The sequence below is a fragment of the Pholis gunnellus genome (genome assembly GCF_910591455.1).
Source record: "Pholis gunnellus genome assembly, chromosome: 7".
Lineage (NCBI taxonomy): Eukaryota > Metazoa > Chordata > Actinopteri > Perciformes > Pholidae > Pholis > Pholis gunnellus.
This window is the reverse complement of record NC_136533.1, coordinates 13,341,990-13,361,103: the sequence shown is the minus strand read 5'-3', so window position 1 is coordinate 13,361,103 and position 19,114 is coordinate 13,341,990. Positions and strand designations below refer to the sequence as shown.

General features: G+C 42.4%; 1 protein-coding gene across 1 annotated transcript in view; it reads left to right on the top strand.

Annotated features, from left to right (window-relative positions):
* The first annotated feature begins 1,504 nt into the window (after positions 1-1,504).
* igf1ra (insulin-like growth factor 1a receptor) overlaps positions 1,505-19,114 on the top strand; it is a 69,346-nt gene continuing 51,736 nt past the window's right edge. The window contains exons 1-2 of the mRNA XM_079163651.1: positions 1,505-1,628; positions 10,097-10,660. Coding sequence (XP_079019777.1) covers positions 1,523-1,628; positions 10,097-10,660 — 670 coding nt within the window. The 5' untranslated portion in view covers positions 1,505-1,522. The remainder of the gene's footprint in view (positions 1,629-10,096; positions 10,661-19,114) is intronic.

Here is a 19,114-nt window from a genome sequence, read left to right as displayed (position 1 = left end):
CTACAGACCACAGAAAAGGTCAACCATTTACTTTCCTTTTGTTAATAAAGGCCTTTGAAGAAGCCAGACCTGTTGTGACACCTCCCAGCCTTTCTTTGATTGTCAAACCTTGCTATGCATTACATTTACCCACCGAAATATGAACGTGATGCAGCCTACACATGAATGCATCATTAATCATAATGCATGTATAATGTGCATTATTCTGAAATGGGCTATTCTGCAAAATGAGTAGGCCTACTTTGTGAGTATTTTTGATGCAGACACTTCCTATTTTTAATGAAGTCAAATTTGAAAGCATGACTTTGAATAATAACATGACATTTATACACTGTAGCATCGCATTTCCACGGCTGCCCAGGGACACACAGGTGGGGTTGTGCGGTGTTACTACCCGGCGTCTCCTTTGGGGTGTAGTGGGATTTGGGAATCCCTGGGTCTGAATCCAGTCCGGGTTTTCCGCCCTGCTCCCGGCCACCTTATCCGTAGCACTATGTGTCTCTGTGTGAGAGAAGCCGACTCTTGTTTACAGCAGAGATTCCACGGAGGAGCGCGGACCCACAGCCTGCGTTAACTGAGGGCGAACCGTAGGATTTCAGCTTCTGGATATACACGCAGCGGGAGTTTCTGTTGACTCTATTTTTATGAGGATAAGGACCAAACGCGAAACATACGCAAAGGGCAACTCCTTGTGGACACATTCTCCCTCCCAACCCCAGCTGAGGTCGTCTAGCAGGAGAGCTGGAGACCCATTCTCTTGCGTGGCACAAGTCTGGTGTTTTCTTTCAGCTGCAAATCCCGACTGACGGCAGAGATAAGTCCGACCCGAGGAGCTGGAAAATTGGGTTATAAAGCGACTTCTCACCGACGGCCAGGACTGCTTTGTGGGGATCGAGAGCCTGTGCTGGTTAAATGGCATAAGCAAAAAAATAAATAAGGGAAAAAAGGGGTTTCATTCATTTTTCAACCTCGCAGCCACCACCCCTGTGGATCTGGACGTGTTTTCTGCCCCATTCCTCCCCTCATACACAATCACGGGGGATCCTTGTTAGCGACTGGCGTTAATTTATTATGGTGGGAAAGGATCCCAATAATAACATTTAGTCTGATATTTGTTATATTGTTATTACCAGGCCTGATCGCACTGTACGCGCACTGCTGTTTTCAAGAGATGGAGACTGAAGATGGGGATTACCATCATTTATCCAGTAAAATCACTGGCTTGTGTGCCATAACAGCCGACGTCAAAGTATCCTGTGATTGGCAAAAATAGCAGACTGTTTTGTTTTTATTTTTTTCTTCAAAGGAATATCTTATCAAAGCGATTTTGTACACATTTATATTTTTCAGAGTAAATCCTGGAAGCCACGCATTTGCAGGCTACCATAGAGTAGCCCTTTAGGGCTACAGACATTTGTTTCCCCTCTTTTTCATATTCCTTTTTGAAGAGCTGGTGTGTATATTTTTCATTATTTTATTTCCATCCCTGCCTTTTTATTTTTTATTTTTTGAGAGGAGAATAATGTTAAAGAACATGAGATCTGACACACGGATGGGTAGCCCGACCTTGTTTTGGGGTCTGATGCTCTCTGTCTCTACTATCTGCATCTGGTCCACACATGGAGAGAGTAAGTCTTTTTTGTTATAATATTTTGTTAAAGTTTATTCGTGACACAGGGGCTGGCCTTAATACATAATGTGCTTTTTCTGACTCAGTTCAACCTCTTGTAAAGCAGTCTTTTGCTGACTAGTGGGATAAGTAATGGGTTACACTGTGTTTATTAAAACAAAAATAAGAGGAACACCTTCTCTTTTTTTTTACCTCAGGTCTTATACTCAATACTACAAACCTAATGAGCATATAGTTTACCGACGTGCGCCTTTTTACTTGCATATTAGCGGAGGACCATGTGGTAAAGCTGCCCGTCAGTAGGTTAACGCGTTCAAGCAACATCTGCCTTATTGTGCGCAATATCGCCTCATTTGATGAAGCGGTTGTTGTTTATCTAGAAACAGGTAGAGATATAGACACACGTCGCCGTAATCTTCACGTCAGACATTCAGAGAGCAGAGGATGAATCTAGGGACCAGAGCTGAAGGTTACTACGACCATGTGGCCATTTTGCATTTCGTGGTGTGGCGTCGCTGCGCATGAAAATCCTAAATCAGACACAGACCTTTGCTTCTTAAAATGCCATACATAAAAAAAACAACAACAACAACAACATGCAAACAACATATTAAAGGCGTACTTCAGCCGACTATGTTCATAAACAGTCGCCGTGATTAAACATAGCTTATTGTCGGAAGTAATGATGTTGTCCAAACCCCCTTCTCATTAAACTACATAGGCAACTACTCTGTGTGAAGCTATGTGTCGCGTTAATGAATGCAAGCCTTAACATACAGGAGCTCCATAGGCGCGTTTCCTATCCAGTCCGAACATCATGTTTTCACATGAAAAATGGCATTGTTTGAAAGAAAAACATGACATTTTAGTCTTGATACAACAGAGACACTTAGTGAAAAACAACACCAGAGGAGTAGGTGAATATTTGTTATTTTATTTTCTCTGTTAAGATTTCAGTTTGAGTGCTTTATGTACTTTACCAACCAATAACAGACTTGCACTGGTTATTTCTCATGGAATCCCCTAAAATATAGGCGCTTTTCAAAGTACTTTCTGTGTAGTCATGTTAAATGTCCTACACGTTTACCCATTTCAGTGCCCTTGCTGTAATTTCAATGTTTTGTTTTATGGCTTCAAATGTAGAATCTGCTCATCAATGCTTCAGCGAGCATCTAATCTAAAGCAATTTTAAGTAATCTTATCTAATATAGCAGCTGGAATCAAGGGGGCTTTTCTTTTGCCAATACTATAATAGAACGGCTGGGAATTAACGATTCATTGCTCAGCATATAGAGGCATATACAGCGTTTAAAAAAAAGTAACTGCTTAGTGATGATGTGAACTATTAGGCTTTTCAGATGAATCTCTCTAAATACCATGTTGGGCAAAGATAATACCAAACTAATCTGTCTTTTAAAAACGATTTAGCCAATTTTGGTATAACGTCTGTCAATAATAAAGAACATGTTTAGACTACTTCCACTTTAAAAACTTCTTCAAAGTCACATTCCCTTTGATGCAAGAGAAGTTTAATGTGTTTATTTCAATTTACAGTCATCGGACTGCTGCTCAGTAAACATCAAGACCCCTCCAGTTGCACCGGTCCACCTTGAGCCCAGAGATTGTGTGTCTGCGTAACTTGGGTGGCATGATTTGTTTTTGTGTATGTGTGTGTGCGTGTGTGTGTGTTTAGGGTATTGCGTCACTTCCGTACTAATTTGCCTGTTTCCTGAGAGGACATGTGGGATGGTGGAGACAACTTGACATGGGAAGGAGACATGTAGACTGACCTCTATTAGCATTCAAAGAGAAGAAAAAACTGTTTTTGTCCTATTAACCAGTGTTCCGACCACAGCCATGTGGGGGTGCGTTTCTGTGCACCCTCCTGAGTTAGTGAGACACCCATGAACGCAGCAGGGGCCTGGGAGACAAGTGGTTTCCCTCAGATCTTGATGCTTTGTGGTGTATAATACATCTGGCTTTTCAGAACAAAGCATTCATAGACAAAGACTGTGGTGAATATCAAGACAGGGATGGGTCTTACCAGTTTATTGCCCGGGGATGATGCTTACTTCACTGGGCTGCAGAGAGTCAGAATATATCTATCATCACTTAGTGGAAAAACACAGATATCCAAGAGCTCCATTAGGGGTTGCAAACTTTTTTTTCCTTCTCTTATTCGTTTGAATAATCTGTCCACACCAATAATATCTAATTAAGATCCCTCTTAACTCTCACCACAGTAAACTTTCCATGCCGTGGCTTCCAAGTGTATGCAGCAAACAAGTCTCTAAAAGGGAGAGAGCGCGAGGTAGATAGAGACTCGATGTTTGGAAATGTGCAAAAATACACTTGCAAGAGAAACAGACTTGGTTTTGTTGATTGGAAGAGTAGAGAGTTTGTGAACTGTTTTATTGGCTTTTGCTGTTCATACGGAGCGGTCTCCTGTACAGACCGATGCGCTCAACTTCATCACTTGGCACCACTACTATTAGGGTTATAAATAGATATGTCACCAACAACATTGGCGCAGGGGTTGTGTGAGTACAGGCACCCTCTGTGCCGTTCCATGAGGGCACACCAGTGTTCTTGTTTAGTTATTTATGAAGGGACATGTTGCTCCGGAAAACTTGAATGGCGGCATAAATAATCAAACGTCAGCAAGCATTGTGCTTGACAGGCTTCCCTCCCGCCGCTCCATTTGAGGTATAGCATGTTGCAGTACTCTCCTTATTGTGCTTTTTTTTTTAATTAAACAAATTGCACATGTAAAAGTTCACAAACAAATTAGAAACTGCAATATTGAAACAATATTCAAATACATTCAAACTAACGTGCCAGAGGGGCAAGTGGCTCAGATATGACTGCTGTAACTCTACTCCAAGGTGCCCCACTCCATCTTGTGACCGGGTCTACACGGTTACATGCACTCCCCCCACCCCTCCACCATGCGTTCCCTTCCCCTATTCCTGGCTTGGCTGGATGCAGGAATGCCTTGTATCCCCCCACCCCCCCTGCCAAGTGTAGTGAGTGTTCATAGCCCTATGGTGTGTGTACTAGTTTGTTTGTGTGCATGCATGTGAGTTTATTGTGCAGCTCTCTGTGTGTACTGCAGCAGGACTCAGCGTGACAGCCTGAGTCAGTGGCGTGCCCCTGTGTAAGGATGTGAAAGTGTGTCACTGGGCTAGTTTGTGAGAGTGCAGTCAAATGCTGTCCTGCAGCTCCTCCAGGCTGCCAGCTGAGGTTTACAATGCTTAATTAAACACTTTATTTCAAGTGGCCTGCTTTGGATTTGCTCAAACGCAGTCTCCGGCCAACCGCACATACATCATCATAGGCTGCCGATTTATTGGCCCGTGGAGCATTGTAGAATTTACGAGATGATTGCAAATGTTAGCTCTTCCAATGGATGGCACTTGGTGTATCAGTTGAAAGCTGTTCATCAAGAACTGAATGTGGATCTGTCCCGAGTGGAGAATTCATCAGCCAAAGATTAATCTCAGAGGTGTCTTCAGAATCTCGGCGAGAAACCTCTTCATTGTTTCATGTTGTCGTTGTTTCAATCGTTAGGTCATCACTTGGTTGTTTGTGTTTAATGAAGAATAAAGGAAGACTGTAAACGCTGAGGTGCAAGTTGTATTTGTATATGCATGTGATTTTCAGCATAGGTGCATGAAATATAGCAATACACTGTCATAAAGGGCTATAGCTTCAGATGAAATCTATTAATTAGGAGAACGCCTGAAATGATGCTTTATTATTCACTTTACTTTGTTTTCTTTTATGGATTTCATTCTTATACACCAGAGAGGCCATGTAGTGAACCTGGCAGAAACTTGTGTTTCTATTCACAAACAGCTGCATCACAAGCAGTGGTATGAAAAATAATTTTGGGGTGACTCCAAGAAAGGATTTTATGCTACAACGTCCCCGAGAAAGTAATACATTTATCACCACTTAAACTTAATTGATAAAGTTCCTCAATTTCCCTTCTCTTATTTTGTAAGCTTCCTGCAGCGTCCATATATCCTTGCAGACATTAACCCTAAATACAAATTACTGAGATGTGGAAAATGTGGTTGTTATAATGAATATGTTTTACTGTTCATATACAGTATAGAGTATGTTGCCTCCTGCCCTCCACCCTTATTTTGGGAGAGGGAGGGAGTCTTTGCGTGACATTTGTTGTGATGGAGAGTGTAATGTTACTGTTTGGGGTTTTGGTGAAATCTGAGCCACAGTGTTTGAAGTATGGTCCACTGAGGGGAAGTGGCCCACCAGACCGCTGGTCAGATGACTTCCAGTGTGCTGGGGATTAGGGCCAGTTGATGTGACAGGTGTGAGGGGATATGACCGCACAGTGACCAGCTCCCCTCACTGCAACAACTACAACTGGATTTTAGTGGGAAATTTATGGTTATGGTTTCAGTGAGTTAAATCTTTATAACATTTGTTCATGCTATATATGCATCTATGTGCACCTCTCATAAGTAGAAGAAGATGCTTTGTGATTGCCTATGGACTAGATCTAAATGTTGAATTGAAAAATAAAATCTAATAAAAATTAAAACAATGTACATTTTACCCTTTTATTATGCATATAATAAAAAAATCTTTCTCACAATTAGTACTGACTTTGATATATTGTTTAAGAAGGATGATGTCAAACATAAGATAACACATTTTAACATCTTCTTTCATACAAGATGCATATTTTTAAAATATTTCCTAAACCAGACATTTTCAATTTTTGGGTGCGTTTGCAGCCATGTTGGGGTCACACAACATGCAGACAGTGTGGCATTTTCAAAACTCATAAAGCTGTATTTGTTTGATATGGTTTTAATTGGATAGTTTTTTTTAAATATAGCATATTGTAAATATCTCGGTGGAGCTCTCTCAATACTATACTCAAATTCTAAAATATAAAAAATAATAGTGGTTTTACTAACTTCTCCAGTAGAAGTACTTAATATTTGCAGGCCCCAGTGTGATACTTTATCGTTTTTCGACATAATCAAAAAATAATATAGTTACTCGCATAATACCTCTTCAACTCTTCAGAGGAATCGTCCTGATAACCTTCATAGAGTTTACAGCTGGATTCAGTTTCCCCACAATGCTAAGTGAGTCTCTGGCCTTTTGATAAACATTACGACATGTGGTCTGAAAGTCATTTTTCTGCCAGCCAAAACTATGATTTAGTTTATTTACATATATGGTGTTTACTGAATCTGAATCACAGTTTATGTGAAGTTAAGATAAACAGTGACCATTAGCCTTGGCTTGATTTGACTGACTTAGGGTCATGTTTTAGTGTGTGCGTGTGTGCGTGTGTGTGTGCATACGCAGGTGTGCATGTGTGATGATATTTCCCTGGAGGGCCAGGGCAAGGTTTATCAATCATAAACATGAGCCGACGGATCGCATTACGCTGTGGAGATATGTGTGTTTACTCAGCAGTGTGAAGAGCAAAGAGAGACAGGCGGGAGAGACAGATAGACACATGTATGCTGGCATATCCCTCTTTGTGGACACTGCTGCTCAAAGTTTCACATCACTTCTTGGCCATTATTATATGTCGGCGCTTTCCTATTTTTTCCACCACTTCTTCCTGTTTATGTAACAATAAATAAAGGGGTTTGGTATCCACATTTGATTCATGCATTGTTGTCTTCACGACAAATGGATTGACTGGAAAGGATCGGAGAAGCCTGGAGGCTTAGGCTACATCCACACAAATAAGTATCCTTTAGTTTTGAGGCAACATCCTACTCAATCCTTTTCCAAGGAAGTGATTGGCATTCCTGGTACTTAACATGTCTAATGAGTAGAACAAGGGAATCACAAAGAGGAGGTGTTTCTTTCATTCTGCTTTCCTTTGCTCTATTCTTCTCTCTTTCTATTCAGCAGTTTTTTGTATAAATCAATTAGTGGTAGTGGTAAAAGACACAGGAATATTTGACACCCAGAAATACATTTAATGCATTTAGCAGTTTCTGTTGGTTGTGTTTTTACACCAGTAAGATGGCCTCGGATAGAAACGCATGGCAGAAACTTTATCTCTCTTTCGTCACAGTGTCTTTTCGCTCCCCCTCCCATTCTCCGGCCAGACGCCCCCTGATTTTATTAATGCCCTCATCAGGAAGTGGGGCCTAGAGTCTCTCTTTACTAACAAACAAATTAGTCTTTGTATTGGAGTGGCTCCACCCCTCCTCCCTCTCTCTCCGGCTGCTGGAGAAGCTGGGAGAAAATTCTCAATGAAACAAAGAAGACATGCAGTTCGATGGCTCACAAGTGGAGCCCAGGGGCATTGGTGTTGATTGGAGAAAGTAAATACTATTTTCTTGTGGAGTAATCGTTTCCGTTCTAAATTTGGAGAAGTGAAAGACCCTGACAGGACCAAATATAGCCCACTCACGCACATAAACAATGCAGCTTCTATTTTTGGCAGAATAGTCTGAACAAAGAACCTCAAGTTGCCTTTTTTGTTAAGTTAATTTACTCACAGGGACATTTTGAGAGCACTTACACATCATATGGTTGAATAAATGCCGAGGAGAGGTCACTTATGTCATTTTTTAAATCTCTACAACCATTTTAGAAAGACATCTGGTGGCACAGTATTTATTTTAGGACTAGAAACAGTTCAGCTCTTTGCGTTATCCCTAGTGATTTGACAAGGATCAGAGACTCCCATTGAAAACAAGCCTGTTTGTCTCTTGGACAGGCCGCTGTGACAGTGTCTCTCACTGCGATGGCGTCCTAAGCCTCTGTAAGAACATAACAGGTTTAACCAAGGAGCTCATATGTCAAGGCATTTCCTGTGCCGACTGTTGAACCTTCTTTTAGACAGTTCAAAATATTATGCAACCTGTTAGCTTCAGTGCCAATTCTGTAACTATGTAAATCATCTATTGTTCATAAATAGTTAATGCAATGCATGTATGTATAAGGGAGTTTAGAGATTTTTATCTGTTAAGTTTTAAAGAAAAACTTTTCAGCTCAGTGGCATTTGAGCAGTGATTCTTAAACAGGAGTAGGCTTGAACCTCAGGAGGTACAGTTGCTTGGAGGTATGTGGAAAGATTGCATAGCGGCTCCACTAAGAATTTGAATCACTAATTGAAAATATATCTCCACATATTGAGTGAGCTGTAACACCTGTGTTGCAATTGAGAGTGCAAAACTCGTTAACAAGCAAGTGAGGTGCACGTGACTGGCTCGGGCGGACGTGTGGGCGGGACCTCGAGATCGCCGCTCCGCCGCTGGCCGTTAATGACGTCAGAAACTCAAAATGGCGAAAGTGTATACGTCGTCTACGTTACAGTCAACTAGGGTTAATACAGGTAGGTGTATAATGGCTAAATATTTAAAATAGTTAGCTAAAAGTAAAGGTTTATTAGTTAAAATATTTAAAGTTAGCTAAAAATAATGGTTAAACCGGTCAGCGTTACCTAAAAGTAAATAGTTCCCGTTAACTCAAAATATTGTTACAGTTAACAGTTAACTTAGTGAAAAATAATTGCTAAAAATGGCTGGTTAGCAAACAATAATGTATAAATGATTAAAACTCCTAATGTTCCCACTCCAAGAGGTACGAATGCATACAGCATGAAAGCAATTCATAAAACTTATTTGCAACATGACAGTGGTGTCGATGACGCGGCACTAGATCTCACTTCCTTAGACAAGGCTGTGAAGGTATATCAGACAAAAAACGGTAATGGAACCACTGCATTAACACACAATAACATTATGAGAATATCATCTACCATTAATTCCCAGGTGTAGTAATTGATATGCACGATTAGAGGGAGAGTTGATTGTCATCAATAATAAATGGTGTCTTTGTCGTTAGTGTGTGTGTGTGTGTGTGTGTGTGTGTGTGTGTGTGTGTGTGTGGTGTTTGAGAGCGCTCCAGGCACTGGTTTCAAGTGTTGTTTTCCGAGGACAGAGTTATGGCTTATTCAAAGGCTGGGGTTATCTGAGGTGACAGACATAACATTTTACAGGGAAAGGTTTGCTTTTGATGTGATGGATACAGATACAGAGGGTGTATCAACGTGTTAACCTGTGAACATCCACGTGAAACTAAATAACAAGTCACCTCTATTAAAGATCTCTTTTACCTCAGCTAACCCTGATGACACGTCTCTTTTATGCTATGATAAACATGACTGAGGGAAGACAAACTTCTTTTATACAGTGTAGCTTGAAATATGATTTCCTAGCACAGCACACACTGTCTTTTTCAGAGCTCTGTACGTATGACATGTTGCCAGCAAAGTACCAGCCTCACCATCTTGACTAACAGGATTATATGCCTCAAGAAGATTATTATAATACAAATATTTTGGCAAAAGTAAGCTGCATGAAGTATTGCTGTATTTGCTACCAAACATTTCTGTTAAATTCATTTCTGATACAACAGAAAATAAATGTTGTCTTTCTCTGTCTATTCCAGTCTGTGGTCCCAGTATCGACATCCGAAATGACATCAGCGAGTTCAGGCGGCTGGAGAACTGTACGGTGGTGGAGGGCTACCTGCAGATTCTCCTCATCAACGACAAGACCAACAACATCCACCAGGAGGCCTTTCGCTCCCTTAGTTTTCCAAAGCTGACCGTCATCACTGACTACCTGCTGCTGTTTCGTGTCTCGGGCCTGGACAGCCTCAGCATGCTCTTCCCCAACCTGAGTGTCATACGTGGGCGCAATCTCTTCTACAACTATGCCCTGGTGATCTACGAGATGACCAGCCTGAAGGACATCGGCCTGTACAACCTAAGGAACATCACCCGGGGAGCCATGCGGATCGAAAAGAACCCTGAGCTCTGCTACCTGGACTCAGTGGACTGGTCTCTTATTATGGATGCTGAGTTCAACAACGTTATCAATGGGAATAAGAAGGCAGAGGAGTGTGACAATGTCTGCCCAGGCATCATGGAGGATAACCCTCTTTGTCAGAGGACGTCATTCAATGACAACTACGACTACCGCTGTTGGACATCCAGCCAGTGCCAGAAAGGTAACCTGAATTCTGTTCTGTTCTTGTTTTATACTTTATCCCAGCACATGATGTTGAGAAAGAACAAAGCAGCTTTAAATGTTATGTTTGCTAAATGCATTTTGATTTTGTACGGCGGTGTGCAACATTTTGGGATACAAGTACAGTAAATGTGGATGTTACTTTGATCAATGTAGGTGGTTTCCAGTCTTATAAACATTCTGAAATTGTGCATTTTTTCACTGGCGAACAAATCCCATGAATCTATGCAGTGTTTTTCCTTCATTTCCGTCAGGCTGCAGGATTGTCCACGGGCCAGTGCAAACATTTCCTCTCTGTTCATTATGGAGACCTTGTCTTTAGATCAGGCTATTTGTGGAGTGAAGGATGGCTGCAATATAGAGCACCGGGTATTAGAAAGGCATACTCAGTTGAGGTTAACGTTGCTCTGCCAAGAAATGAGCTAGTCTACCTGTCTGGACCATGTCAGTTAAATATTTGCCTTAGGGACTTTTTGCAATTTATGAAAAGGGGTATATTGAAGAATTTGGGGGAGGGTCATCCTTGTATAACTTCGGCCCGCGGTAGGGTCATGCATTTTTAAAAACAGTTCAGAGGAGGGTCATATCATCTATCTATATTCGCACAGCTCTCACGGCGAGTGAAGCAGCTTGTAGCATCATTGCATATCTTCACCGCTCTTACTCTCTCAGATTACAGACTGAGAGACAGCTTGTGCATTTTGATTAGAAATTGGGACGATCAGCTGTCTCATGTCTCTTCAAAACTACTGTAGCAGGCAGTTCAAGCCTTTTTTAAATGTACTCCTGCAGCCTGTTTGACACAGACAGACTAAGCTGAGCTATTGGTGAAATGTTCAGTTCTTCCTTACATAAAATCCAACTATTTTTTAAATATCATGTTTCTTTAGCTGTATTGCCTTTCGTGCAGCTATTATGAAGATATCCAGCCCCTAGTTGTTTCGTTAGGCCATCTATGCTTTGTTTTTTAACATTTCTCCAAGGGTGAAGAGGGTTTGCAGAGGTTGTTTTGATCAGTGTCGAATTCCTTCACAGACTGATTTACAGATAAATGTTTTTTTGGTGAAAAGGAATATATAAACCTAGACCTTTTGGCATAGAATACCTGTTTCAGACAGCTGCTGCGGGCCATTTTCTCTGTCCTATTATCATCTGTCTGAAATAATGGTGGGAAAATGTTCCTAAAGCCCTTTTCAATTACAGACCTGTGTATAGCTCCCATGGTCAGTTGGGAGTCTTAAGCACCACCCTCCTTCACCCCTGGGGACCCTCAGAACAAATAGTGGAAATCAAGCTTGTGTCCTTTCCCTGGTGATAACGTCCCTCTCTATAGAAAAGCTATGGTGTTTATTGTTATGTCCCCGTTTATTCTTGCTTGCACTGACCTGTCTGAGCTCCCCGCGTGTTGTTATCGATTCCTTGATCCATAAACAGTTGGCTACGTGAATTGTAGAAATAGTTTTCTGTTTTATATACATATCTTCAAAAATGTTCTCATTTTCTCATTTTCTCATTTTGCTTTATTTACTAAACGCTACATTGTGAATGACCTTCCAGTCACGTCCGCTCTTCCCGCACTAGATGTAGTGTTTTGCAGACTGTTGTTCTCACATGCCGGACTTCAGAGGCAGAGCAGGAGTATTGTTTGAACCAGTTCACTCCTCTGTGAGGCCCAGGCCGAGGTCAGGGTAAATGCATTCATCTGGAGGGCCCTGAGGTCTCATGGCTGCAGATAAAGGCTCCGGGGAGCAACACAGTGGGAAAAAAAGGAGGAGTTACTGATGCAATAATAGAACAGAATAAAGCTAGAGCAAGTCTATGAGGTCTGTAAATATTCCAGGCTTCATGCAAAGATAACATTTCTCACCCTGTCTTTGGCTTGATGTGTCTACCTCTCTCCTTCCTGCTTAAGATTCCTCTCTCCTCCCTCCACCCCTCTGCATAATTGTCTTGTTTTTCTCCAGTACAGATGTTCCTTCAAGGGCATTCAGTGGTTTTATAGTCAATATGGCCCGGTCTCCTCTTTAATTACACTACATGAGGAGGGAGCGCTGTCTGCCTAGCACACTACTTTAGCCTCCGGGCCTTAAGTGCTTCACAGGGCAACAACAAAACTCCTCTTTCCACATGACGCCTACCAGATACTTTTTTCCCACAACAGTTTTGGGTGTATTAGATGTATATATATATATATATATATATATGATGCTGGACAGAAAAAAACAACTGAAAGGTTAATTCTGTGCATGTGGCTGGATGCAAGTGAGTGGGAGTGACTGTGTAGGGAGCGGAGGTTCTGGGTGCTTTTTAGTGGCAGGCAGTGATGTGAAGAGAGGCCCTGACTGAGGAGCCATGCGCAGAAGGAGGGTGCACTGAGGGGAAATGTCAGACAAATGTCAAGTATACAAGCTCAACAGCAAGCTCTCACTAAAGCGCAGTGCTTGGTGGGTTGAAAATGTGCCCGTCACTCCCCCTTTTCTGTCCCTCCTCCCCCCCATGCTTCCTCCTAAATCCTCCCTATATACTCTGCTGCTGCGCTTTCCCCGCTTCGTACCACGTCTGTCTGTTTCTTCCTCACTAACGTTCTCCACTTCGCTTAGCCTCAGCCTTGATCTGAACTCCGTTTATCCTTGTCAGTTTTTCTGCTGGTGTTTCCTCAATTTTCACCTCACTCTTTTCTGCAGGGCTTATCAGGGGCTGTTAACAGCTCTGGCTGTCAGATATGTCTGCTCTGTTTACTTGTCAGGAGACACTCTCTCATCACTGCAGCGGTCACAGCCAACTGGCTTGTTTGGCCAAGCCGTGGATCCTTTGACATAGCACACTGTTTGCTTTGAGTTTTGGGGGATCCCGTGACTGAAAACTGGCCTGCTTCAAATAGCCCTCTCAGGTCTCCGTGTCTGTGTTTTCTGCAGACAGGCCTGCCTTCTGCCCCTGAACCCGAGCCAAAGCCAGATAGACAAGAGGCTTTAAAATTAGGGAGACGAGCAGGAAACCATGCTGCTGTGTCCATGCCCAGTCTCAGGGCAGGTTAGTCTTCATAGCTCCACGAGGAGGCACACACTTTCACACATGGTAGTCCTCACATAGCTCACATGTCTTCTTATGTTATAGAATACTAACTTACAGTGGGTTGTCTGATTTTAAGGAATATTTCGTGCTGAATATTGTATTTCGATATCAATAGAAAATGTCAGAAGATAAGTCTGACTGTGAATGTTTAATGAATCAAAAAATTCCAAATACTGAAACTGCCTTTTTGATAGAAAGCAAAACTGGGTTGGAATTGGTGCAGTGTCAGTTTGAATTCTAGCGTCTGAGCTATAGTGATGTAAGGTGAAATTTGACGTAAGGAGACCTGCTGTTCTGTTGTGCCACAGACAGTCTGTGCTCTGTGTATCCTTGTAGTGAATCCAGAAGAAATGCAGCAAAGCACTGGCCCGGAAGTCTTTTGCATTTGATAATATGTTTACTCCCTCCTTGCCAGAGACCCACTTGATATCGCTGGTCTGAGTGCTCTGACCTAAGGCCACTTCACAGTAGGATGAAACAGTGTGTTTTAAAGTATGTCTATATTGTTTTAAAGAATGAGCTATGGCAGGCTTTGGCTACGCAGACAATACCCGGATCAATTGTTGGTTTTACTCTTTACTCCAGATTTATTGACAATAAGAAAAATACACAATCTCACAAGACTTATCTTTTAAAACAGCAGAGTTACATCCATCTAATTGTTAACAGCATTTTCATTTTATTCTATTTTCACTGTTGGTTGTTTTCCTGGTTCTCTGTGCTAATTGATTAATTCAGAATGTTATTGACAAGAACATGATTTAACCAGAAAACAGAATGCAAATCCTCCTTTCCCCTCAGAGGCTTTTGTAAATTTATTCCTGGAGCTACCACTTAGCTCATGCTTTTTGTTGTCAAGATTAGTTGCAGAAAGATCGCACTGAGTAGAAATTAGGCCCCGTTTGTGCTGGCTAAGAGCTAGATTTATTGATACTTAAGAAATAAGGCATGTATGTTAAGTGTGGTGGAATGAGTCTGCCCCTTTAAGTATACAAGGTAGAAATTCCTGATGGCTTACTCATTGCAGTTGTGAGGGGATAGAGAGGGGGAAATACACAGCACAGGCTGTATGTGCAGACTACATGTGCAGGGCCATACAGAGACTATTTGTTGGCAATAAGACGGAGCTAAACTGATGGTGGGGATGATATTGATGTAGGTCTATGTTGTGTTTGATTGAGGTGACTGTGCACCAAGGCGGGCCGAGTTCTTGTGATCATCTGTCAGTCGTTCTTTGTTTAACCAACATCCAACAGCAGACACACGGAAGCTTTTAAATATTGAATGGCTTTTCTGAAGCTTATCAAAGTCCTGTGGTCATAGGGACAGGATGCAGGAAAGGGCTCAAATTCCAGTCTTGACAGTCCGGTGCTTTGCTGGGCCCACATTCGGCACCATGACTCAGTACTCGTACATCTGATGTTTCCACCCAGCACGAGCCGCTCGCCTGCGCTCTGCTCCATTTTGTACAGAGCTTAGGCAGCGTGCCAGTGTTAGTGCCAGAGAGATGGCACTCATGTCGATCAGGCTCATTCATTCCTGCCCTCCCACAACCACCAGACTAAAGATGGAATAATCACATCCATCATGTTCCCCACTAGCATGCTCATATTTTCTTTCTGTTCACCGGGTCGTCGGTGTGGATCCCGGCGTCCTGGGAAAGGAGAAACTGGGCCTGTGCTTCTTAACTGCCCGACATGTCAACACTTTATACGTTAGTGTAGACGCGGACCTTGTAGGGAACTGCAGGAGGTTGAATTCAACATGTGAGACACAGTCATCCTGTTCAGTTAACTCTGGTTTGTTTGCGCGCACGCCCTTGTCTCTGATATTTCCCCGGAGGACTGGGAACTATTGATTTAGTGTTACAACTCCATGGTGTCATTGAAATAAATACATTAGAGAAAGCAGACAAAGCTCCCTTCACGGCAGCCTTCGCTCTCTTTGTGCTCTTAGACGCTTATGTCTTTATAAACAGTGGTCCAAGGGCAAGAGAAGCGACAACAGGCTGTAAATAGGGTTCTTTGTGTTTGTGTGTCAGAGAAAGAGCATGGACACAACAGCTTCTATTGTTATTCCTTAACTGCTGCTCCTTCAGCTGCGGTATACCGTACCTCAATGGGGAAATGTCTGACATCTTATCTATTCATTAATTATTGACTGCCAGTATATTGCCTACACGTGTTGATAGTGAAGTGGAAAGTAACAACAACTTTGCTAGTAAATCTAAAATTAGCAAACACTATTTACAGTAGCAAAGGTCGTTATAATAGCAAACAGGCTGTAATGTTCGTGTCTAAGCTATATCAGCAAATTATATTAGCGTTTTATAAAAGAATACATTTTTTTTTAAATATTTTGGTGCTTATTTTCTTGCAGGGATTTCTCAGTACAGTATCTCATATCTGTACAGTAAATATGAAGCTACTATATAAAACCACAATTCAGTTTTTGCATGAACAGATATACAAAGGGTTAGTTCTTGAGCTTAGAGGTGCTGATTGTTACGTTTGGCCAGAGCCATGCTAGCTGTTTCCCCCTGTTACCAGTCTTAATGCTAAGCTAAGCTAACTGCCGTTGGCTTCATATTTAACGGACAGATATGATAATGGTATCAAGGTTCTTATTTAACTCTCTGCAAGAGCATGAATAAATATGTTACAAATATGTTAATAGTGAGTAATACATTTTAGTACTCATGGTACTCATGAAAACTTTAAAGGGTGTTTCATAGTTGATAGCCATGTCAGCAAATTTGAGTTTGTGGGAACACCTGCGAACAACAGGCAATAGACTTTTTTCCCATTGCCAGTAGACGCGTATGCCTTTCTGTTTTTCTTATTCTGGTGTGTCATGTTCAACATCACATCAACGCTGGAAAACAGGGTTAGTAAACAGAGAACAGCAGCATGGAGGCCAGTGAAAATGTTGGTTACTTATTTTGGTAAGTATCTGTTAACTATTCAGTCTCTATTTAAACTTGGTGCAGACTAATTTGGAACGACGTTCGGGCGCAGCTTTGACAGAATTTCTGGCTAAGATGACAAAGAAAGGGGCTGGAATTAGCGTGTCCACCCGAGTGTCATGTTTCTATCACTGCCGAGCGGAGCTGGAGCCGATAAATACCCATGACTACTGTAGAGTTACTTGTCCCAGGAATGAATGCTGATTGTAACCTTTCCCACTAAAGACAAAAACCAGATGTTAGGGGCTTAATTCAGTTTTTCTTTTCATCTATCGAAGATTTAATAGCATATTAATTACAACCATTAGCTGTCAATTCTAATGTGAACAGAAAATACAAAAATAATGCATTTGTGATCGCTTTGTGTGTGTGTGTGTGTGTGTGTGTGTGTGTGTGTTTTCTCTCTCGGTACATTCCATCTACATCCCTGCACCCTCCGTCGTCCGTCTGTTTTCCTGGCCTTTGCCACATTTTCTCCCATCTAGGTCACATTCATAAATTGAAATCTTGGGGAAGTGTTACCAGCCGATGTTATTACATTCACCCAAAACAGAACCTTTCTTCACTCAGTACCTCGAACCTTAGCCCTCGTAAAGCAAGGGGAAAAACTCTGTTTGGTTACAAATAGTTTTTGTGCTCGATTGGTTTTATTGGTTGCCTTTGGACTTTTGAGAGGCCTGGAGCACGAGTGGCAAGTGTGATTGGTCAGAATGGAATTCTTTTGCTTCTCGCTTGAATTTGTTTTGACTTCCTCCCAAATGCAAAATTGTTACATATTAAATTTGCCTCACTGCTTGAGTAGAGTGTGGTGAAATTCATGAAAAGCCACAGACACGTGTCGACTGCTGTTGCTAACTTTTAATGTCAACACAGCAGTGTCTTTCCCATAGTTGCATAGTTTCAATTTGATTATTGCAAGTTAGCAAAGTTCATTCATGATGACATAGTAATACAGTGTGTTATTGTCCATGTATGAACAGCAGGGCTTATTGTCTGTTGATGGCCGGCGCCGTGAGTTTATCCGACTCCTGTCCACTGTGGCCTACAAAGGACTCTTCTCAAAGCACTGACAGATTGGCCTCTTTTCCCAGGTTTCCTCTTAATAGCCTTGATTGACTAAAATAGGATCCGTGTTTCAAGCTGCTAGCCTCCAAATACACTGACTGACACACCTGCACACAGACACTCATGCACACACACACATACGCTCCATCTCCTCACGTGCCATCACCCTTCGTTTACAAATTTCCCTCAACTTATGCCAAGGCTGTGTGTGCCCGCTGTGACTGTGCCTGCTGTGTTGGTCTTTGTGTGTGTTTCTGTGTGAATGTATGTGCCAGCCCAGTGTGTAGTGCGTCTCCAGCCTGCTTGATGCCTATTTGAGCCACCCAGTGCCTCTGGTGATAGGCTGCCTGCTGCCTTCTGGCTGTACAGCTCGGAAGCTGTGACTCATCCTTTGCTCTCACCACTCATTCATAAATCCGCGTGAATAGTATAACTTCCTCTCACAGAGCCGGGGGTGAGAGGTTCCCTTCACTCGTGCTCTCAATGGCAGGAAGGATGAGGTCTGTCTCCGCCTTTTAGTGACGCCTCTCAGGGAGGACGAGTGCCCACGGCCGCTGTCTGTGCCTGCCCTTGGCGCCTGATCCGTGCCTCTGTCTGCCTGCCTGCATGCCCCGGCTCTATCCCTCCATATATTGCAGGCCAGACCAGCCGTTTACTCACTACGGGGCTGGCTTGGCATTGCTTCCTGGGAGATAATGTGCCATGCCTGCAAGTAAGCTCTGAGAGGATGGGTTGATTCCACAGTGGAAAAAAAACTGATCTCCTGCTGACTATTCTCTCCTGCAGAGGTGAGGATGTACGCTGGCATACTGCAGAGAGATGAGAGTATCATGCTTTGCCAGAATAGTTAGTCAGGTTCACTGAGGTCATAGAAACACTGCTCCTCTGTTTTTTTCCCCTGTTGTGTGTGTGTGTGTGTGTGTGTGTGTGTGTGTGTGTGTGTGTGTGTGTGTGTGTGTGTGTGTGTGGTAAGTAGGCGGGGTGGGGGTGGGGATCCGATCTACTCTCTCAACCCTTTCCTCCACACATGGCTGAAATGTGTGTGTCTCTTTGAAAACAGATCCACTTCCCAGGGGCATGTCAGTGTATGTCGATGTGGGATGCATCTTGTTTAAAAGCTTTGTGAACAATAGGTACCACATAAGCTGGCAGGTACACACACACTTTGAATAGGGATACATCTTATAATCAAATCTAGAAAAGTTATTGTACAATAAGTAAAGAACAGTTATTGTATTCTGCAGCTGCTTAGCTCAGGATGCATCATGAATCTAATGGGTGTGTTATGTGTGTGTGTGTACTATCTATAAAAGAGCTATCATGCAGGCCTCA